Here is a 21,662-nt window from a genome sequence, read left to right on the forward strand (position 1 = left end):
TTATTTACAAAGATAATAAAAAGTGGGATTTAAAAACCGGTGCCCTTCCCTTTTGGCCGAATGCCCCCCTGCCCAGCCCCATCTGATCAGGGTCGGCATGGAGCAAAGGCAAAAGGGGGGTCTCAAAGAAAAGGGGGGTTTTTTTCTGTATTGGATTGACACATTCAGTGTTTCACACACGTAAATCAGCCTTAATTTCTGGGCAAGGGATTACGGAGGGGACGTTTCCCCGAGGCGCGCCCCGACTTCCCAGGAGTTTGCTGCCCTGGGATCGCTGGGTGGTCTCCCATCCAAGGGCTAAACAGGCTGAAAGCAGCCAAGTATCTTCCAAAGGGGCGGAGGGGGGGGGCTCTCGTCCTCCTCCTCCTCCTCCTCCTCCGTCCCGGGCCGTCCAGCGTCCAGGCACGGCGGGAGCTCCGACGCCGCCCCGGAGCTGCGACCGGGCGCCAAGATGGACCGCGGTGGACGGCCACGTGCTCCCGACCGGGCACTGCCGCATCCCGCCCCGCTCCCGGTTCCAGCCAATGGGCGCGCAGGGTGAATCCGCCCCTGCCTTGCCGATTGGTTAACATCCCCACCCTTCGCCGAGGGCAGGAGGAATTTAAAAAAAAGCGACCAGCCAATGGCGGGGCGAGGGGCGTCGCAAGAGGCGCGTGAAGGTAGGAGGGGCGGCCTCTCCGTCCTATGATTGGATGCCAGGGATGAGAGGCGACTCCTCATTGGCCACCGGGGGTCGGGGTGGGTGGAACTTAAAGGGGAACCCCCGTCGAGGGGCGTTGAGCAACGCTCGGAACGGCTACTGCGCCTGCGCCGGAGGAAAAGATTCTCGGGAGAAACCCCGCCTTTCCTTTCCCATTGGCCGAGGGGGGAGGAGGAGTGTGAAGAGAAACGAGAGTTCAGGCTGAAAGAGAAGGGAGGGGGCGTGGCCGGCGCGGTCCCCGCCCTCCCGACCTCCTCGCGATTGGTCGACGGGCGCCGGCCAGCGGCGCGCATTGGCGCGTCCGTCCGGGTGGGCGTGGCCGAGCTCGCGCGGGGGAGGAGGCGCGTCTTGCGGCGCAGGCGCAGAGCGCACGCACGGCACGCACGGCCGTGTGTGGGGCCGTGGGGGGGGGAAGGGCGCGCGTTCCGTGAGGGGAGGTCTCTCGCTCGCTCAGCTCGGCCGCGGAGGCTGCGGGGAGCCCGCCACGAGAGGCCGAGGCCCAGGAGGAGGAGGAGGAGGAAGAGCGCCTGAGCGAGCGGGCCGGGCCTTCCCAGGCTTCGGCTGGGGCCGGTCACGGTGGCCGAGCCGGAGGAGGCCGGGCCCCGCCCCGCCCCCATCCCCCCACCGGTGGCGGCGGCGGGGGCCCAACCCTCGCGGGGCTCCTCGCCCTTGTCGGCCGCCTCCGCCGCGGGGCCCATGGAGGGCCTGCCCGTGGAAGTGCGGGGCTCCAACGGGGCCTTCTACAAGGTGAGGGGAGGGGGGGAGGGGAGGAGGAGGAGGGGTTGCCATGGCGACCGGAGGGCGGGGCCCCGTCGCCTGGGAGAGCCGGGCAAAAGGGGGGGGCGTGGCGGGGGGGGTTGCAGAAGGAGGAGGAGGGAAGGAAGCCGAGACCCCCCCTCCCTTCCTCCCCCCCCAGGTGGAGGGGCAGCAGGGCGGCCTAGTGGTCCCCTCTAAATTGGGGGGGGTCTCACCCAGCCCCCCCTTTTAACCCCCCTTAGGAGAAGAAGGGGGAGCAGCCCCCCCCAGCCCCACGTGGCTGGCCGGGCAAGAGGGTCTCCCAGGCCTGGAAACTGTATCCCTCGGGGCTTTGATTGGCAGGGGCAGGTGCCCCCTCCAGGTGGGGAAGGGGGGTCCTGAGGGAGGCCTGCCCTGGGGCTCCTCCGACCACAGCTCCCCCCACCCCTCAAAACGCCCCTCCCGCCTTCCAAGAGGGTGAGGGGGGCTTCCCCAATTGAGGGGGGGTCTTTCAGGGGCAACGAAGTAAAACCTCTTTTTCCTCTTTGTTAGGAAAGCTGCCTCCGTTCTTTTCTTTTTAAAGGAGGGGGGGCACAAGGGGACGGACCCCCAGTGTTGAAAGGGCTTAGCTCTACCCCCAAGCCCCTTCTGCGGAGACCCTTGCTTATTGCCAGGAAGGGATCCCCATCCTGGGAGAGAAAAGAGGGACGTTTCCTTCCCTGGCCAAACAAAAAACCCCTCCGTCTGTCTCCAATAACCTCCCTTTGCTCCTTTCCTTGTGGATTTTCACTTTGCCGGAACCGTTTCAGACATTTCAGTTTTCCCAATTCGACGCTTCAAGGGAGCCTTGGCCAAACTTGGAAAACTACAGTGGTTGCCCAGCGGAGGAACACCCAGTTTTTCTGTTTCTCACTTTGGCTTGAGAACCAGGGACGTCCCGCTGTGTTGGACAGCTCCGGATTGTCGGGTTTTTTAAGACCAGGGAGTTTTCCCTCTTGGGAGGCGTCCTTTTCCTAGAAACAGGAGGGTGGTACAGTTGCTGGATTTTGACGCCGTCTGTTCTTTAATAGCTGTGCAGGGCCGCAATCAGACATGCAGGAACGATATTGGGCTGTGGGTGTGTATTCAAATAAGGAAGCAGCTACCTAGGAATGTGCAGCCTGAGCCTTTTGTTGGTCTGCATAGCAGAGAAATAAGTTGAGTATAACTGCTGGTTCCACATTGGCGTAACCTAACCTAGCTTCTTCGTATTTTAATTGAAGGGGTGGCGGTGGGATTGTGTGTTTGGCTAATTTTAGACCTCCCACCTCAAGATGGAGTCCTGCCAGCCCCTGTTTGACATGGAGATGGCCACAAATCAAAGGCAGAAATCTTTTGAGGCCTAATCCTTGGCTCTCTGAGCCGGGCAGGTTATTTTCAGCCTGTTTGTATGTGCTGTGCTATGGCATCTTTATCAAGTCAGTTATTTTTAAAGTCATAAGTTTGCCATAACACAGTATTTTTTACCAGCAATCGGGCAGACCTCACATGTCCTCAAAAGACTCCCGTTTGAGCAACCGGCACTGGGGGAAAGGAAGAGCCACTTTTCCCTTAATGGATTCAGAAGAAGCTTCAATCCTACGTCCCGTATTTGTAGCACTGCAGCTTATCCTGGATAGAAGAAGCCATCCTGCCATATTGGCGACTTCAAATCTACATCCTTGGCTGCGGTTTTCCAATCCTGACATGGTTTTTTTTTTTTAAAAAAAAGCTTTTTTGGCATTGTGTTGTCTGCGTGTGATCTTCTCTACCTGTCTGGTTCACGCAAGACATAAGGTGGGGTGGTTTCCCATGGCCCTAGAACCTTGACAAAACTAAAATTAGCCTTTGTGATTTGAAAGCTAGGTCTTGGCCCACACGAGGGTAGCTTCCTGTGCTTCCAGATCCCCATTTCTATGATACCTTTAGAACCTGTGGCTTTCCGTAACCTGCGCTCCAGAGGGGCTTCCCACAGAGCTGAAATTCGTGGGGAATTCATTATCCAACCAATGTTCCTTGAAATAACGTTTGGCCTTCTGAACTAGCTCTGTGACAGTGGCATCCTTTCTCCCCACCCCCGTCTCTACCCACCAATACACTTGCATAGCTTTCTTTGAGCCCCGGTCTCTGAGGCGTCTTATACCTGCCAATCTGCTTTTCCCTGCTCTTTTCCTGAAATTGCCTGGATTGTTCTGCATTTTCTTGAAGATGGACTCCTGCCTTAAGTCAGACGTTGCCCCTCCCAGGGCTGACAACTTAAGCGAGGCCCTTGTGTCAGATCATGGGTGCAGCCAGCCCTTGGGGGTTTGTGGCTTAAGGATATGTGTGAATGGATTCCTTGTCAGTGTTTCGTTTCCAGAAAAAGAAAATTTATGCAGGCAGGAAATTTGCCTTGTCAGCTTCAGCTGGGCGCGATCCAAGTAGCCCTTGGCCAGGATGCCAGGGACCAGCTCTGGTAGCCGGTTCTTTCAGCTTCAGAGATGGCTTTAATCCCCTTTGCAGAGTTTGGGTGGCCTTTGGTGGCAAAGACCTCCTTCATCTCAGCTGGAAAACGTGGCTGACCCCTCAGCCCCCCCCCCTCCCCAGGCAAAGGGACGATGGAAGGTGCAGCCCAACCCTTAGGAAGGCATCTGCCTTAGAAAGACTTGGAAAGATTTGCCAGAACTTAAAAGTCTCTTCCTAAGTTCCAGCTGCTTCAATCGGGCAAATGGTCACGAAGCTACTCGGCCTTGAAATATTTTGCCCGTCCAGATGGTTCTGCGGGAATCAGTCCTCGCGGCAGGTTCTTGCCCTCCCAGGGCAAAGTTTTGCCCCGAGGCTGCTCCAGGGGTGGCTTGCCAGGAGAACGGGAGCAAAAAGAAAGAAAGGAAGACACGCGGCCCCGGAGGAAAGGCCAGGGATGTGGTTTTCGTATCGCAAGTGAAGTTGAAACCTAAGGGAGAGATTCCCTGAACCTCATAATGAGGTGTCACAAGCGCAGCAAAGAACACACACGCAGCAAGTTTTATTTTAGACGGGCAGCGTGGCCCCCGGGAGGCGGGGAGGTGGTGGTGGGGGGTGTCAGGTAAAGGGAGGCAGGAGATATAAATAGACTCCATGGATGCTGGGCCTTGCCCAACGCCAGGGGAGCTGCTTAACGCTAAATGAATGAAATGATCTTTCCTCTTGGAGAAGGGTCAGGAAGTCCTCGACTTACAACCACAATCGAGCCCCAGGTTACTGTTGCTAAACGAGACAGTTGTGTGAATTCTGTCCCATTTTACAGCTTTTCTGGCCACTGTTATTAAGTGAATCGCTGCGATGGTTAATGACACGGTTGTTAAATGAATCCGGCTTTCCCGTTTTGCTTGTCAGAAGGTCGCAGAGGGGATCACGTGACCCCGGGACATTGCGACCGTCATAAATAAAGGGTCCGAATTTTGATCACATGATCACAGGGGTGGCTGCGACGGTCGTAAGTGTGAAAAAATGGTCCTAAGTCGCTGTTGTAACTGAACGGTGGCTAAACGAATGGTTGTAAGTCGAGGACTACCTACGGTGCTCTGAAGGAGACGCAGAGGCTGGTGGTGCGGATGGCAGGAGAGTGTGCCCTCCCCCCAAAGCGTGCAGAGATCCAGTCTTGGGATCTGTTGCATAACCACGGGCTCAGAGAGAGATCCATGGGATTCCCTTACAAAGCCTGTTGATGTACAGCTGACCTGTGAGGCTGTCCAATCTCCTTTTGAAAACCTCCAGTGTTGGAGCACCCACAACTTCTGGTGGCAAGCAGTTCCACTGATTAATTGTCCTCACAGTCAGGAAGCTTCTCCTTAGTTCTAGGTTCCTTCTCTCCTCCTTTAGTTTCCTCCTCCTGCCTTCTGGGGCTTTGGAGACTAGGTTGACCCCCTCCTCTTCTTTGCGGCAGCCCCTCTAATATTGGAAGACCACTGTCACGTCACCCCTAGTCCTTCTTTTCTCTAGACTGGCCAGACCCCAATTCCCGCAACCGTTCTGCATATATTTTAGCCTCCAGAAACTCTCGGGTAGCTAGGGAAACTGTACACTGGAGACAAACCCTCTTCTAGCCAACATTGCCAAGCAGGAACTGGCTTCTGAGGTTACCAGATCTGCCTTATTCCTCCTGCCTCAGGGTTTCCTGCCCGTAGCCACTTTAAGAGGCGTGGACTTCAACTCCCAGAATTCCCCAGCCAGCCTTGCTTGAATCCTGGGAACTGAAGTCCACTCGTCTTAGGTGGGAAACACGGCTTTAGCTTTTGTTAGCTGGTGTGGCGACATTTCCTATCGAAAAAGCTCGGGCAGTTTTGAGCCAACTTCGGAGCAAAGAAGGTGGTATATCTGCCCCCTTGCAATTGGGCAGCTGGCAGAGCAGTCCTCCCTCTCGCGCCCCCCCCCATGCCACCTGTTCCTTCTGTCACCCTTTGGACACACAGGGTGTTTTGCTCTCAGCACCATCTGAATTCATGTTTTCCCCTCCCTCCAGGATAAATCGACGGGTTGCCTTTCTTCTCGCCCAGCTCTGTTAACAACAGGTGCCCGTCTGGCCGGGGCGGTGGGCAAAGAAGGGGAATCTGGTGTTAGCTGCACTTCCGGGAAGCAGTTTGCAAAAGTCAGCCATTCTTTGGCATCGGGGAAACAGAAGAATCCAGTCGAAGAGAAGCTGTGTAGCTCAGGGTTGAACTGGGGGGGATGGGGGTGGTCCTGGGTGCTCTCTGAGCTTGGGGGTTTCCTCGCAGGCATTTCATGACCCAACTAGGTAACATCATCAGGGATAGCTGGTTGTAAATGCTCCTTTTAGGGCTGCAAAGAATTCAGAGGAATCTGGATTATTTCCCCTTTGGTGGATAACAGCATCAGATTAGCTCCCTGCCCGGTACATATTCCCGTCCCAGACTATAATGTTTCTTCAAAGATGGAAAATGAACTAATTGAATCACACTTTGCGTTCAAGGTTTGTTCTCTGCGTCTGCGTTTTATTTCTTCCTGAGAGTTCCCAAGTTTTGAGAGGCGAATCTCACGTGGTTTGCTTGGGTGGTATAAACCGGGCACTTGAGAAGTTTGTCCTGGAACCACCTCAGGCCTTTGGGAAAGTGGAAGAGAAACAATTCCCAATAAATAAGATGGGGGGGAAGAAGTCAGGACCTACCTCTGATTTGGGGGTGGGGAGGGGTTCTCCTGAGCCACATTCCCTCTCGGACTAGGTGGCCGGAATGCCCGTCTCCGAATTAATTACCTGGGACAAGGAATAGGTGGGTGAGAAGGCCAGCCAAACTCAAGGCTGCTGTTGAAACCTCCAAGAATCGCTTGTCCCCACTTTGCCCTCCTGAGGGGGTGCTTGACCACATGCATGAAGCTGAACTGGGGGGGGAGGGCAGGAGGGATACGCAAACGGCCCCCAGGACCTTTGCACGCCTGCCTGACCTGGTGCAGGGGGCCCGGTTGGCAATTCCAGCTCATACCCACAGCCGGGGGCCTCCGGAAGGCAAGGTTTCTGGGCACAAGAGAGTTTAGTTGGGAGGTCCTCTCCGGACCCTAAAGCAGCCAGAGTGGGAGGGGTTGTCTGGAACCTCTGGGCCCCCAACCCAGGTGTGTTTTGCTTGGGTGGGCAGTTTGCTGGGTTAAGAACCAAGCAGATAATGCAACATGGTTTACCCTCCTAACTTCACCCCACGTGTAAAAATTGTCTAGTCTTTGTCTCTCTCACTCTCACCCCAGAGAAGATTTATTATTATTATTATTATTTTTGCAAAATCACGGTTGACAGTAATGTCACTTCTGAGTCCCACACACACACACACACACACACACCAGGGACTCCCAGCACTTGATTTCACCCCAAGCTTCGATTTCTGCAGTGTTGATTCCAGGATGTTCCCTCGGTCCAGCTTGGTCATCTTCTTGCTTATTGGGGGGGGTGTCACTGCGCTTTGCTTAAAACTTGAGGGCTTTAAATGGTGTTAACCCGGATCCTTTTTGTCTGTCTTTCTTCTTCCCCTCCAGGGTTTTGTAAAAGATGTACACGAAGATTCAGTCACAATATCCTTCGAGAACAAGTGAGTGTTTGACACCCCCCCAACACGGTCTCTTTGTCACAGGAAGTGGGGCAAGAGCTGGCAGGGGCAGGCCCCTCCCCGTTTAGTGGAGAGGTTTGGGGCGGGGGTGACTCAGAGACCGCTAAGCATTCAGGTATCCCTGTGCTCTTAAAAAGAATTGTGTGCCCAGCAGGTTTCTTCTGGGTGGCTTCAGAAATCCTGGATTCCGTGGTTTGATTCGCTGCATGATCAGAGCCCAGCCGCGGTCTCAGGAAGTTGCTAAGCCATTGTTAAGCCACGATAATGGAATACTTGCTTTGGCACCGCGCCTTACGTGGACGCTATGTTTTATCAATCCAGGTTTTCCAGCAGATCCTTTGCTCTCCTCTGGCCTGGTCCTCTTAGGTTAATATAAACAGGTTGGCCTTTTCCAAACATTGAGCGTGGAAGACTTTCTCTTTCTTCCCTTCCGCGCTCAACTTCCGGAAAAGGCCAACCAGTTTTATCCTGGAAAACTCCCCTTCCCGGAGACAGCTGGCTCGTTGACAAGGGGCCCGGCATTTGGAAGCCTCTTTGGTCTCGCTCCTTTATCTTGTTTTCGTTTCTCAATTTTATGTTATGACTTCTGCACTGCTTGCATCGGTTTGCCTTATTTCGTTTATCAACTCGGAACCCAGGGTGACGCACAGCCAGCGGCTGAAAACCTGGAGATATTAAAAAAAACAAACATAAAAAGTCACTCTGAAAGGAAATATTATAAAAAGAGAGCTACCCATCATTGAAGGCAGATATAAATAATTTTATTTTATAGTGGGAATTGAATAGATGACAGTGCTAGATTGATGATGATGATGATGATGATGATGATATAATGATGATGATGATGATGATGATGATGAAACATGTGAGAGTGATACCCATTGTCATCGGGGCACTTGGTACCACGTCCAAGAATTTCACAAAACATTTCAAGAAATTGCAGCTTTCTGCAATAACACCAGCAGAAGTGCAAAAAACTGCGCTACTCGGAACATATATTTTAAGAAGGTCCTTGGTTGATACTAGGACGTATCAACCATTAGCACCAGTCAATCGTATTTGTGACACATTTTTAGATGTCCAGTTGACTGAGTTTCGTGTTTAATGAATAAGAGATGATGGTGATGATGATAGAGCTATCAGCACTGAGCAGAGTAATGTCTTAAACCAGACAAATTCCTGGCACTGTTGTCATCTCCCTGAGGCCCAGATCCTTACCTGTCTCGACACTGAGGGATACCCTCCCCACCTTCGGCCATTCTGGCAAAAAAAAAAAGAGGACCCCCACCTCTCCTCTCCTCTCCCCTTCTCACCGTTTAGGGCCTCCGTCCACTTCTGGGCATGCTCAGCCCAAGTTTTAACCCTTGGTAGCTGCAGCCTACTTGAAATGGCTTTGCCTTTTCTGAGAGAGCAGAGATTACAGGCAGCCCTGGACTTACGACCACAACCGAGCCCCCCAATTTTTGTCACTAAGCGAGATGTCTGTTAAGTGAATTTTGCCCCAGTTTACGGCCTCCTTTGCCCTAGCCGTTAAGCGAACCGCTTAACAGTTGTTAAGTTAGTAACCCGGTTGTTAAGTGGATCCGGCTTCCCCGTTGTCAGACGGTCGCAAAAGGGCATCACATGATCCCAGGACACTTTGACCGTCGTAACTCGTATTTACGATGGTCGCAGTGTCCTGGGATCATGTGATGCCCTTCGAGCATCTGAATTTGGTCATGTGACCGTGGGGGATGCCGCAAAAGTCGTAACTCTGAAAAAGGGCCCTAAGCTAAGTCCCATTTTTCAGGTCCGTCATAACTTCGAACGGTCACTAAATGAACTTGTAAAGCCGAGGACTACCTGTAATCAAACTTTGTTTCAGGCTGAATGCCAGTCCGGCTTCTTGGCCTGGTCTTCTCTTTCTTTTAAACGGGGGGGTCTCCTTTATTTTAATTGGGGGGGGAGAGCCCCCCTCCTGCTGAGAGAGTTCAGGGCAAGCCCTCCGTTCTCAGGTGGGAGGGGACACAGGACAGACCCCATCGCGCTCCCCCTGCTTTTGGCATGCGATGGCACGGCGGGCCCGTTTTTCGCCCTGCCCAGGCTCCAGAGGCTTTCTTGGAGCCTGGGGAGTGCAAAAACGCCTCCCCCGGAGGCCGGAAACAGACTGTTTCCCAACTTCTGGTGGGACTGGAAATTATTTGGCTGGCAGGCGCATTGCGCACTGGGGCTGCTCTAGGACAACCGTGGCACGCGTGCCGTAGGTTAGCCATCGCAGGTGTAAGGTCTCCTGCCTGAGCAGGGGGTTGGACTAGACGACCTCTGGAGGCCCTTCCCATTCTGTCATATTCTCAGAGTCGGTTCCTCTGGATTTATGAAAAGGAGGGTTGATCGACTCTGTGCGTGTTGTGTTGTGTGTTGTGTGTTGTGTGCTGAGATAAGAATGAGAATGCTCCAGATTCTTGGCCCAGCCACAGCCAGATGACTCAGGGCATCCCACAGCAGCTGAGCCACCTGATCCTTCCCTGTCACTGTTGCAGGAGAGGTGGGGGTCCTCCTGCCCTCCGGCCTCTGTTCCCCACGCTTGGGGATCTCAGCCCGAGGCTGCTTCCTCCAGGCAGGGAGGAGCACAACAGCCACTTCCCGGCAGCTAAGGCTGTGCCTCCATCAGCTGGTTGGAAGGATCGGCTGCTGTCTGCCCACCTGCCCGGCTTCCTCCATGGGGGTGGGGGGGTGTAGCAAGGCTGGCTAACCAGGCAGGGAAAGGGCCCTGCAGCACCATGGCCAGTTCCCAGGGCTGCAGGCTCTCCACAGGGGCTGGGGGCAGCGGCCTGCTCTCCCTGGGGAAGGGGTGGTGGTGGGGAGGATGATGAAGAAGAAGCAGCAGCAGCAGCAAAGCCCCTCCCAGCATCACCCTGCAGCCTGATTCTGCTCAGGGTGGGCACTTCCACTTCCCTGCCGTTCCCCCCCTCCCCTCCCCTCTCTCAGGCTCCTGAAGGTGGAGGTTTTGATTTTAAATCCCCGCTGAAATAAACCTCCATTGCAAATCGTGGCTTGTTCCCTTCTGACGATTCGGGGAGCCAAGGAGGAGAACAAGCGTCTCCTTCTTTCCATGTTCACTTGACCCCTGAAGAGGGAGAGGCCTTGCAGCTGGCCTTGAGGTAACACCGCTTGGCTGATTCCTATAGCAACCCAACTCACAGCTGGACGGACTCTTAAAGTCATTTTCTTTCTCCCGTTTCCCTCTCTGTGTGGAGAGGCTAATAGGAGCCGGAGTCAGATATGGAAGCGTTAAACTCCGTAGCCAGCGGTGGGCAGCACAGAGGGCGTATTTATTTATCGGTCTATTGTATGACACAATCACATCGTGTTTCAGTGCAAAGGTACACCGGAGTAAGATACAAAACGCAGAATATAAAATCTGAAATCTTGACAGGAAGGTTGCAAACCTAAGTTGCAAAATATACGGTAATTTTTTTACTTCGTCCATGATAGACTCTGCCACCGTGTGCCTGGAAGGTTGTTTTTCAGCCCCACGGTCACAATTAGGTGATGGTATTTGGCCCCACTTGTAGAGGGCTTCTGCAGAGAGCATAGGACACAAAGTGACAGGGCTGGTAGGGACCTCGGAGGTCTTCTAGTCCAACCCCCTGCTCAAACAGGACAAATGGCTGCCCAGTCTCTCCTTAAAACCTCCCTTGATGGAGCAACCCACAACCTCTGGAGGCAAGGCCTTCCGCTGATTATAATAGCATCTTGGGGCTGGAAGGGGCCTCGGAGGTCTTCTAGTCCAACCCCTGCACAACCCCTAACGGCTTTCCGGAATGCCCTCTCCTCTGATCCTTGACTGTTGATCCCCCATTAAGCCTGAAGGAGCTTCTGAAGGGATCTCTTGGGTCCTCGTTCTTGCTGATGTTGCCTTTTGTCTTTTTCTAGCTGGCAACCGGAACGGCAAATCCCCTTTGGTGACGTGAGGCTGCCCCCACCCACGGATTACAGTAAAGAAATCTCAGAAGGGGACGAGGTGGAGGTGAGTCCCGGCTATTTCGGGGTGGTGGGGGGAGAGCAGGGCAGTGCTGGAGGGAAAAAGCTGGCTTGGCTCAAATCTTTTGTGTTTTTAGGTTTATTCCCGGGCTAATGAGCACGAACCCTGCGGCTGGTGGCTGGCCAGAGTCCGGATGATGAAAGGGGATGTAAGTCTCGGGACAGCAGCCCCCCCCTCTCTTTAATCCAGCTAGGATGGCAGGGGCCAGCCCCTATACTCAGGAGGAGGAGGAGGAGGAGGAAGAGAATTTAGAATTACGGTAAAGGGAATAAACGAAGGAAAATGGCAGGAATAATTAGCATTCAAAGATTTGGCATCTAGCTGATCTTCGTGTTTCTCGACCTCGGCCAGTTTAAGATGCCCGGATTTCCAACTGCCAGAATTCCCCAGCCAACCTTGGGAGTCGTAGTCCGTGCATTTTGAAGTGGTCAAGGTTGAGATACCCTGCCTTAGAAGCTAAGTAGGGCTCACAAAGCAGACTCGGTGGCTAAACAGCCCTAGAATGGCCAGGGCAGGGGGAAGGAAGGAAGGAAGGAAGGAAGGAAGGAAGGAAGGAAGGAAGGAAGGAAGGGTCCCTCTTTCCAGAAACCCTGTGGGACCAAAGGGTCCCTGTGAAACCAACAGCCAGAGGGGAGGGGCTGTTTCGGGAAATATCCCACCTCTGTGTGGAAAAAATTGCCCTTCCTTCCTCCCTCACTTCTTTCCCTTTCTCCCTCCTTTCCTCCTCCACCTTTCTTTCTTTCTTTCCCTTTCTCCCTCCCTCCTTCCTTCCCCCTCCCACCTGTTTCCTTCCTTCCTCCCTCCCTCCTTCCCTTCTTCCCTTTCTCCCTCCTTCCTTCCCCCTCCCACCTGTTTCCTTCCTTCCTCCCTCCCTCCCTCCCTTCTTCCCTTTCTCCCTCCTTCCTTCCCCCTCCCACCTGTTTCCTTCCTTCCTCCCTCCCTCCCTTCCTTTCTCCTCCATCTTTCTTTCTTTCTTCCCTCCCTCTCCCTCCCTCTCTCTCTTTCTCACTTTTCCCCCTTCCAGTTGCAATATTTAGACAGATTTCGCGTGCGGGTTCTGTTATATTCGTCTCCCTTGGGGAGTTCCCTCAGTCTTCTCCCCACCACTGGTGCTTCTGGGAGAGCTGCCCCTTCCCCGGCCTCCTGTCCGACCTCCCCCTCTCTTGCAGTTTTACGTCATAGAATACGCGGCCTGCGACGCCATCTACAACGAAATTGTCACCTTGGAGCGATTGCGGCCCGTCAACCCCAGCAAAGTGGCCACCAAGTGCAGCTTCTTCAAGTGCACCATCGCCGTCCCGGAAGACCTCAAGGAGGCGTGAGTGTCCTAGACGGGAATCGCGGGTCTGCCTGGCGGAGAATTGCCCAACTCTTGGCCAGATCTGGCCTTTTTACGCTCCGTAGCCCTCATCTCAAAACCTGGGACTCCGCTGGGACTTACAAAATGACCCTCCCCCCCCCCCCAGCTCTTGACTCTTTCTCGGACCGGAGAGTGGGGAAGAGGAGGGCGGGGCCCAGGGGCTTTGGCTGGTGGCTGCAGTCTCCTTCCCAGGGCTTTGGAACGGGGGGTGGGTGGGTGGGGGCAACCTCGGCCACTTTGAAGACTTGTGGACTTCAACTCCCAGAATCCCCCTGTCAGCATGGAGAGGCCAAGAACAGACGCCTGCAAGGCTCCCTTGGTCCAGGGTCTTTGCCACTCCCTTAATAGATGGTGGGAATGTGGTAGCTGTAATATGGCTAGTCCTCCACTTACGAGCACAATTCAGTCCCAAAATATCCGTTGTTCAGTGAGTTTTACCCCATTTTGGGACCCTTCTTGCCAGCGTTGTTGAGTGAATCCCTGCAGTTGATAAGTTTAGTAACCTGGTTGTTAAGCGAATCCGGCCTTCCCGAATTGACTTTGCTTGTCAGAAGGTCGCCAGAGAGGATCGCGTGACACCCCCACCCCCTCCCCTGGGACACTGCGGCCGTCGTCATAAGTATGAACCAGTTGCCAAACGTATGAATTTTGATCGTGATGCAACAGTCGCAAGTGTGGAAAAACGGTCCTGAGTCAACTTTTTTCAGCGCCGTTGCAACTTTGAACGGTCACCAAACAAACTGTTGTAAGTCAAGGACTTCAGCAAAGTGAGAAAAAAAAAAAAAGAGCCAGCTGGGGAATTGTGGGAGTTGAAGTCCACAGGTCTTAAAGCTGCCAAGGTTGGAGAGTCTGCTTTAGGAAGAAGAGCTGCTGCTGTCCCTGGAGATTCTCAGCCATCCAGGACACGGTTGCTCTTTTTTTTAAGGAGGCAACTGGTTTTTTTCTTTTGAAGACATTTCACTTCTTATCCAAGGAGCTTCTTCAGTTCTGACTGGAGGGTGGTGGGGAAGGGGAGAAGGGTCACATCTGAAGAACCCAGGAAAAACCCAGTTGCCTCCTCTGTTTCCAAGTGGCTGCTCCTCCCCAGGGTGCTGCTAAATGGCCTCCCCCTTCCCCCCCCCTCACAGCTGCACCAATGAAAACGTGCACAAGGAATTCAAGAAGGCGGTGGGGGCGGACTCCATCTTCCTGAGCCCCACCAGCAGCGAACTCATCATCCTGGTAAGAAGCCACCTTTTTGTGGGTCTCTGTGTGTCTGTGTGTGTGTGCTGGGGGTATTGTCAGTCCACGGAAGAGTTCGGCTGAAGGACCTGGTGTGGCATTTCTTCCCATAAAGAATTCCCCGGGACAGGCAGTCCTCAACTTACGACGATAGTCGGGCCCAGAATTTCCATTCCTAAGCGAACGTTTTTCAGTGAGTCGCATCCAATTTTACGACCCTTTTTCGCCCCCATGGCTGTTCAGTGAATTGCCACTTGTCGTTAAACGAATCGTGTGGTCTTTAAACGAATCCAGCTTCCCCGGTTAGAAATCAGCCGGGAAGGTCATGATTGGTGAGTCACAGGACCCTGCGACCGTCATAAATACAGGCCAAGCACCCAGATCGTGACCACGGAGATGCTGGAATGGTCATAAATGTGAAAGCCCGTCACAAGTCACTTTTTTCAGGGCCGCCGTAACTCCGAACGGTCACTAAAGAATTGGTTGTAAGTCAAGTAGTTGGCTCAGCACTGCTCCTGACTGCCCTCTGGTGGCCACGTGTAGAAAGGCCGTTAAATTCAGAGGTGACTCAGTTCAACCTTCCTAAAATTCGTGAATGATGGTGAGGATCCCGCATCCCTTTTATTCTGATTCATGGAGAGTTTGCTGGTCTGCACCAAGGACACCCTGGACAGCTTCCAGCATCAGAATAATAGGATAACAGAATTGGAAGGGACCTTGGAGGTCTTCTAGTCCAGCCCCCTGGAATGGACCTTACACCATTCCAGACAAGTGGCTGTCCAGTCTCCTCTTAAAAACCTCCAGTGATGAAGCCCTGGACACAACTTCTGGTGGCCAGCTGTTCCACTAGTTAATTGTCCTCACTGTTAGGAAGTTTCTCCTCAATTTCAGGTTGCTTCTCTCCTTGAAGCCTCTAGCTAAATATATTTTACATAAACTTAATCGGATTCAAAACCGCATTTTCTTGACCTCAACGGATGCTTTTACGCAGATTATTATTATTATTATTACTATTATTACTATTATTTATTTATTTATTTATTTATTTATTTATTTATTTATTATATTTCTATACCGCCTTTCTCCCGTAGGACTCAAGGTGGTGTACAGTCAAGAAAAATATAGACACACAAACATCATAAAATTGCTAATTAAAATTATTACTTAGTTTGGTCAATTAAATAAAACCTAGATAATCCGGTTGGTGACACACATCGCTTTTTCAATTTGTCCCGCAGAGCTAAAATCACAGAGAAATTCTTTGAGTGGAGCTTCTGTTTTTTAAGCAAATCAGGGATTTCGTCTCTCTGGGTTGCGGAGAGAGTTGTTTTCCTCCTTGGGAACGCAAACTTGGGGCCTGATTCCTCCCCCCTGCAGGAACAGGGGGCTACAGCTGCTTTCTCCCCCCCCCTTTTCTCTCTTTAGTCCACGAACGAGTCCACCGTCAAGAGGGCGTCTCTGCTGGGCGACATGCACCTGCGCAGCATCCGAACGAAACTCATGCTGATGTCGCGCAACGAGGAGGCCAACAAACATCTGGAGGTCAGAGAAGGATGGGGAGCGAGGGGGAAAAGCAGACGGGGCGGGGGGAGGGGCTCTCGGCCTGAAAGCAGTGGCTCAACCCACTCGAACGCACCGGCATTTTCCATGGAGACCTTATATCTCCATATTATGGGAGCCCCAAATGTTTTGGATCCAGTCCCACAGCTGGGGAGGGGAGAAGTGGGGCGCAGGCCATTTGGAAGGGCTGCCCCCCGCCCCCCCCCCCCCCCCCCGGTTTCCCATCGGGCTCCCTCCTTCCTTGCAGACAAGCAAGCAGCTGGCCTCGGCCTTCCAGGAGGAGTTCACGGTGCGCGAGGACCTGATGGGCCTGGCCATCGGCACCCACGGCGCCAACATCCAGCAGGCCCGCAAAGTGGTGGGCGTCACCGCCATCGAGCTGGACGAGGAGACATGCACCTTCCGCATCTACGGGGAGGTGAGGAGATGATGCGTGTCCGTGTGTGTGTGTGTGTGTGTGTGTGTGTGTGTGTGTGTGTGTGTGTGGCAGATCCGGCACCCTCTCCCACTGAGTAAGCCTGGGCACTCTCTCTCGCCCACTTCAGAGCCAGGAAGTCTTGTGTTGGGGGGCGCAAATGCCAATTGGTTCCCCATAGGGCTGAGTTGGGTGACCAGAGTTAAAACACAAGAAGCAACATCTGGAGCTGAAGTTTCGTAGCCAGTTCGGGGTTGAAAGAGTTTTTTTTCCCCCAAGAAACTAAGATAATACAGGGAGTCCTCGACTTACGACCCCAATTGAGCCCCGAATTTCTGTCATTAAGTGAGTTTTGCCCATCGCTGGCCAGGTTTGTTAAACGAATCGCTTGCCGTTGATAAGTTAGTAACCTATAAGATGCTGTAAGTGTGAAAAATGGGCCTAAGCCACATTTTTAAGTGCCGTCGTAACTTCAAACGGCCACTAAGCAAACTGTTGTAAGTCGAGGACTGTCTGTAAACATTTGTCCATCCAACAACTCCAGAGAGAGATGAGAAAGAGAGAGGGAGAGGGGATGGGCTGCTCCTTGGTGGAAGGAAGGGGTGAGGGGGGGAAGGAGCCAGGCTGCCTGGAGGGATGAGGCTCCCTCGGCTGACCAGCTTCTGGGCCGGTAACCCGAGGATGCCCAGCCTGTGCAGGACGCTTCTGTGGCTCCTGGCGTCATAAGTGCGAGTCAGTGGTCTCCCTCTTTTGCCCTTAGACCCCTGAAGCCTGCAAGCAGGCCAGGAGCTTCCTGGAATTTTCAGAAGATTCGGTCCAGGTGCCTCGGAATCTGGTCGGTGAGTAAAACAAGGTCCCTTCTCCACACCAGCCGGCCTCCCCAAATCTCTTTCCTTGGCTCTTGGCTTGATTGGCAGCACCAGCCGCCCACTTGGGCCTTCTTCATCGGGCTCTACGGACCCTCTCAGGCCGGCTGGGGGATTCTGGGAGACCCCTGACCTCAGGATTTGACCCCTGGGCTGTGCAGAACAGCTCAGCATCCCTTCTGGCCACGTTACGGGGGCGGCTCCTCGGTGGTGGTGGTGCCATCTTCTCCCCCTCCAAGGCAAGATGGCCCCACCGGGCTCCCCGTTTCGCTGAGCTCCCGGCCAGGGAACCCGGTGCAGCCCCAGAGGTGAGGTGGATACCTCTGCGTTCTGCCCTTCTCTTAACGGCTTTCTCTCCCTCCCTCTCTCCCTCTCTCTGCAGGAAAGGTGATAGGCAAGAACGGGAAGGTCATCCAGGAGATTGTGGACAAATCCGGCGTGGTCCGAGTGCGGGTGGAAGGGGACAACGACAAAAAGAACCCTCGGGAGGAGGTAACGTTCAGCCGGTCGCGCCAGGCCGGGCCGCCCGCTTCCTTTGGGCCCCCTCTCAAAACAGGGTCGTTTCCGACGGAATATTCGTAGCTCAGGGCGGAACTGTGGGGTCCTCGGTGCTTGCGGGCGTTTCATGATCCAGCTAGGTGATGTCATCACGATACGTGCACTGATGATGTTCCCTAGTTAGGTCATGAAACGTCTGCAAGGAAACCATCTTCCCTCCTTCTCTCTGCAGGGCATGGTGCCCTTCATCTTTGTGGGGACGCGAGAGAACATCAGCAACGCCCAGGCCCTGCTGGAATACCACCTCTCCTACCTCCAGGTAAGACCCTCCCCCTCCCCCATTTCTCTGGGGTCCCCCTGCCTGGTCTAAGCCCCTCCTTAACCCTCCTCTTCCTCCTCCCTGGACAGGAAGTGGAGCAGCTGCGCCTGGAGAGGCTGCAGATCGACGAGCAGCTGCGCCAGATCGGCCTGGGCTTCCGGCCCCTCTCCAGCCGTGGGGACAAAGAGCGGGGAGGCTACACCACGGACGAGAGCACCTCCTCCCTGCACAGCACCAGGACTTACGGCGGCAGCTACGGCGGGCGCGGCCGGGGACGCCGGGGACCCAATTCTGGCTACGGTAAGCTAAGACAGCATCGTGCCTCTCCCCTGGGACCCCCCCCCCGAAGCCCCCAGGGACCCCTGGACCAACCTCTTTCTTTCCTTCTCTTGCCCCCCCCAGCTACTAACTCAGACGCCTCCAATGCCTCTGAGACAGAGTCGGAGAAGAGGGAGGACTATGAGGGCCCGCCCCCCAGCGATCGGGACCCTCGCCTGGAGGACGGGCGGCGACGGCCAGGGGCGGGGCGAGGCCGGGGTCCTGCTCCAGCCCCTCGTGGGAGCAGCAGCAAGTACAACACCTCCTCCATCAGCTCAGGTACAGCTCGGCAGGAGAGGCAGCCCTGGGGTTGGAGGGAGATAGCCAGGAAGTGGGTCCGGGGTGGAGGGGGGGCTCGAGGAATCCACCTCTGCCTGCCCCACAGCCGGAGGACAAGCCCGTCTGCCAACCCGCCCTTCCTCTCCGCAGTCTTGAGAGACCCTGACAGCAACCCGTACAGCCTGCTGGAGAACACCGAAAACGACCAGAACGCGGACACCGACGGCAGCGAGTCGCAGGCCCTCGGCAACCGACGACGACGCTCACGCCGACGTCGCACTGACGAAGACACCACCGTCATAGACGGGGCCCTGGAGTCGGACAACACCTCCGTCAATGAGAACGGCACCGGTGAGAGCTGCCTCTCGGGGGGCCTCCACCCTCTGACCCCGGAGGGCGGGGGGGCTCTCCTTTGCGGGACCCCCACCCACCCACCCTCTTCCCGTGGCCCCACGGCTTCCAGGCGAAGCCCCTCTTCCCTCCGTTGGGCGGGAAAGACCCACGGGGAAAGTCCCCTCCCTCTCAACGCTCCCCGCCCGCCCCCCCTTCTTTTTAGAGGAGGAGTCGAAGCCGCAGAGACGCAACCGAAGCCGACGGCGCCGTAACCGTGGCAACCGCGTGGATAGCTCCATCAGCCGGGATCGCCAGCCGGGTAAGAACCGGATGGCATCCTAGGAAGTCCCCGACTTAACGACGGCTCATTGAGTGACCGAAATCACAATGGCACTGAAACACGTGACTGATGTCCGTTTTCACACTCTGCTCTCCTCTCCGCAGTGACCGTCGCAGACTACATATCCCGAGCAGAGTCTCAGAGCCGCCAGGGACCCCCCCGCAGGGAGAGCCAGGAGAAGACCCCCGAGAACGGCAACCCCCCCAAGCAGAAGGTATGGGGGGGGCTCTGGAGGGGGCAGGGGGGGGTCCCAGGGGGTTGAAGGCAGAGAAGCCAAAGTCCCTCTCGTCCCCCCGTCTTCCAGGGAGAGGCGAGCAGCAAGATGGCCAACGGCCCTTCGGAGAACGGGGAGCACAGCGCTGCGGCCGGGGCTGAGGTGGAGGTGGCCGCCCTGGTCAACGGGGTGTCCTAAGGGCCCTGCCGGTGCCGCCCACCCGGCCCTCCTCTTCCTCTTCCTCTCCGCGAAACGATCCCTCCTTCCCGCCTGCTTGCAACACCATCTTCAAGAGAAACGAAATAAATCACCACAACCAGTCTCCTTCAACGAAACAGAAACAACAGAACAAACCATCATTTAAACCAGAACAAACCAACATCCACCCCCCTCCCTCCCCACCCCCCAGGTATTTCCTCTCGTGCGCGTTCCAAGCTTGCCAAAGACGGGGGAAAAAAAACCTCTCTGTGCCGCGGCTCTTAAAACGCATCCTGGTTAAAAGTTTCGGTGATGGTAGCCGGGTAGGGGAGTCTGAAGCCCCCCCCTCCCCAATCCTGGTTTGTTTCTGCCCTCTTGTGTGTGAAAGAGGACGCGGGGGGTGTGTGTCTCCGAGGCTACCTGAGCTGGTCCTAGTCCCCCCCCCACCCCTCTCCCGAGAGGTGCCGACAAGGGAGCATGTAGTGAGGGGGGGGGCAGGTGTGAAAATACGACAACTTTTCACACTTTTTTTTTTTTTTTTGGTGACTTTAAAAAAAAATTTTTTTTTTGTTTTGGTTTTGTTTTGAAACAAATGTGAGAAAGAAAAAAAAAATAAATATAAATAAAACCGGCTATTCAAAACTTGGGGAAGGAAGAGGGGGGAGCAACCTGTGCCTTCTGATAACGCAAACACACAGACACACACACACACACAGACACAACGGACACACACACACAAAAGCTGAGTGCTTTGTTTCTTTTTGTTTGTTTTGCTTCTTGGAGTAGGGGTCCCGTCCTGGGAGAGCCAGCCCCCCCCCCCCCCCGGGAGGAGGGGGCCGAGGGTCTGAGGGCCACCTGGGTCAGGGCCTTGCTGCCCCCCCCGGGGGGTCCAAGCTGAGTAGGGGGAGGCAGCCCTTGCCCGGCTAGGGAGGGGAAAAAAAGGTGGGGGGAGAACTGCCTGCAGCCTGGCCCCTCTTTGGGGGTCCTCCCTGGCGCCCCCCCTGTCCCCCCTCCCCCATTTTCTTTCCCTTTTCTGAAAACACTGTGCAAGAGAAGAGCCTGGCCTGGCGGTCTCGAGTTTGTGTGTTTGTGGGGGGGGGAAATGGGGGGGGGATTTGATCTGTGACGGTTGAGACTATTTATTTTTCACTGTACAGTATTTAAAAAGAGAAATAAAAAAAAAAAAAACCCAACTCTTGAAAAAAAAAATACCCGAGATTCCCTTTGTGGTTTTTTCCGTCTGGGTCTGCCACGTTGGGGAAGGGGCTTCCCGGGTCTCTTACACATTGGGGAAGGGGCTTCCCAGCACCTCCAGTTAAAACCAGTTGCTGGTTGAGTCGAGAACCGGCTGGTGACAGAATTAAATCCGAGACCCCCCCTTTTGTCCCTCGGAAGGTCAATCAGAACAGAGCTGGAAGGGACCTTTGAGGTCATCCATTCCACCCCCCTACTCCCAAGTTACAGCAAAAAGCATCCTTTGAATGAAGGGCAAGGAGAGACTAGGAGCAGATGGGCAGTGAGCGATGGGGTGGGGGAGGTGGGCTCCCTTCAAGGCCGGACAACACCTTGCAAGAGCTGCTCGAGCCGGGGAGGGTGGACTTGATGGCCTCAAGGGTCCCCACCCCTCACCTGGGAGGAAGCTTTACATTCTCACAATGGGGGGTGGGGTGGATGTGCCAGATGGTATCGGATCGGTTGGGCACACATTTGGGGGGGGCACCTTTGCGCTATGGCCAAGGTGGGAAATGGCCCAGGTTCCGGATAGCTCTTGATTCGAGATTTCTGTCTGAAAATTCATTGTATTGGTTATGATGTATTTGAAGGATGAAGTGTTGCCCGCTGCTCTGATTTTGGGGGGGGGGGAGTTTTGCCAACTTTGGGAGCTTAAAGATGAGTGGACTTCAACTCCCAGCATTCCCCAGCCATGCTGGCTGGGGAATGCTGGGAGTTGAAGTCCACCCATCATAAAGCTCTAGAACTGAAAACACACAAGCTTTTCAGGCCCTGGCAGGTAATAGAGAGGGACAAAATGGGATCTTTTAGGGGAGTGGGGGACAGAAACCTAGTCTGGGACCGTCCCTTGGAAGCCACCTTCCCTTGTGGCTTCTTCCTAGACCCTTCACGTGAGATTAGAACCCAACACCTTGCTAGAAATCCAACCGATGGTGAGCTGCTTTATTGATTGATTGATTGATT

The 21,662-nt window shown here is 54.6% G+C and overlaps 1 protein-coding gene across 2 annotated transcripts; it reads left to right on the forward strand.

Annotated features, from left to right (window-relative positions):
- Nucleotides 1-991: 991 nt before the first annotated feature.
- On the forward strand, nucleotides 992-19,666 carry FXR2 (FMR1 autosomal homolog 2). 2 transcript variants are annotated; one of them, XM_060684726.2, is made up of 17 exons: nucleotides 992-1,447; nucleotides 7,451-7,503; nucleotides 11,437-11,530; nucleotides 11,622-11,693; nucleotides 12,715-12,863; nucleotides 14,033-14,126; nucleotides 15,552-15,668; nucleotides 15,934-16,104; nucleotides 16,862-16,940; nucleotides 17,350-17,459; nucleotides 17,698-17,784; nucleotides 17,874-18,084; nucleotides 18,187-18,381; nucleotides 18,532-18,732; nucleotides 18,938-19,033; nucleotides 19,159-19,268; nucleotides 19,359-19,666. In XM_060684726.2, exons 1-17 carry the CDS (start codon nucleotides 1,397-1,399, stop codon nucleotides 19,464-19,466), a joined length of 1,998 nt encoding a protein of 665 aa, XP_060540709.1. In that variant the 5' UTR covers nucleotides 992-1,396; the 3' UTR covers nucleotides 19,467-19,666. The 2 variants fall into 2 exon arrangements, with proteins under 2 accessions (XP_060540709.1, XP_034292486.1); XM_034436595.3 differs by lacking the exon at nucleotides 18,938-19,033 and having other exon boundaries at nucleotides 1,084-1,447.
- The last annotated feature ends 1,996 nt before the right edge of the window (nucleotides 19,667-21,662 follow it).

This window comes from Pantherophis guttatus, chromosome 4, assembly GCF_059756535.1.
Source record: "Pantherophis guttatus breed Tessera chromosome 4, ASM5975653v1, whole genome shotgun sequence".
NCBI classification, from domain to species: domain Eukaryota; kingdom Metazoa; phylum Chordata; class Lepidosauria; order Squamata; family Colubridae; genus Pantherophis; species Pantherophis guttatus.

What these genes read in the sequence shown, in the direction of transcription:
- FXR2 (XM_060684726.2), top strand. Translation starts at nt 1,397, where the DNA reads ATGGAGGGCCTGCCCGTGGAAGTGCGGGGCTCCAACGGGGCCTTCTAC. An exon ending in CAGAAGGGGACGAGGTGGAG is followed by an intron (nt 11,531 to 11,621) that starts GTGAGTCCCGGC and finishes TTGTGTTTTTAG; the next exon opens with GTTTATTCCCGGGCTAATGA. An exon ending in ACCACCTCTCCTACCTCCAG is followed by an intron (nt 17,785 to 17,873) that starts GTAAGACCCTCC and finishes CTCCCTGGACAG; the next exon opens with GAAGTGGAGCAGCTGCGCCT.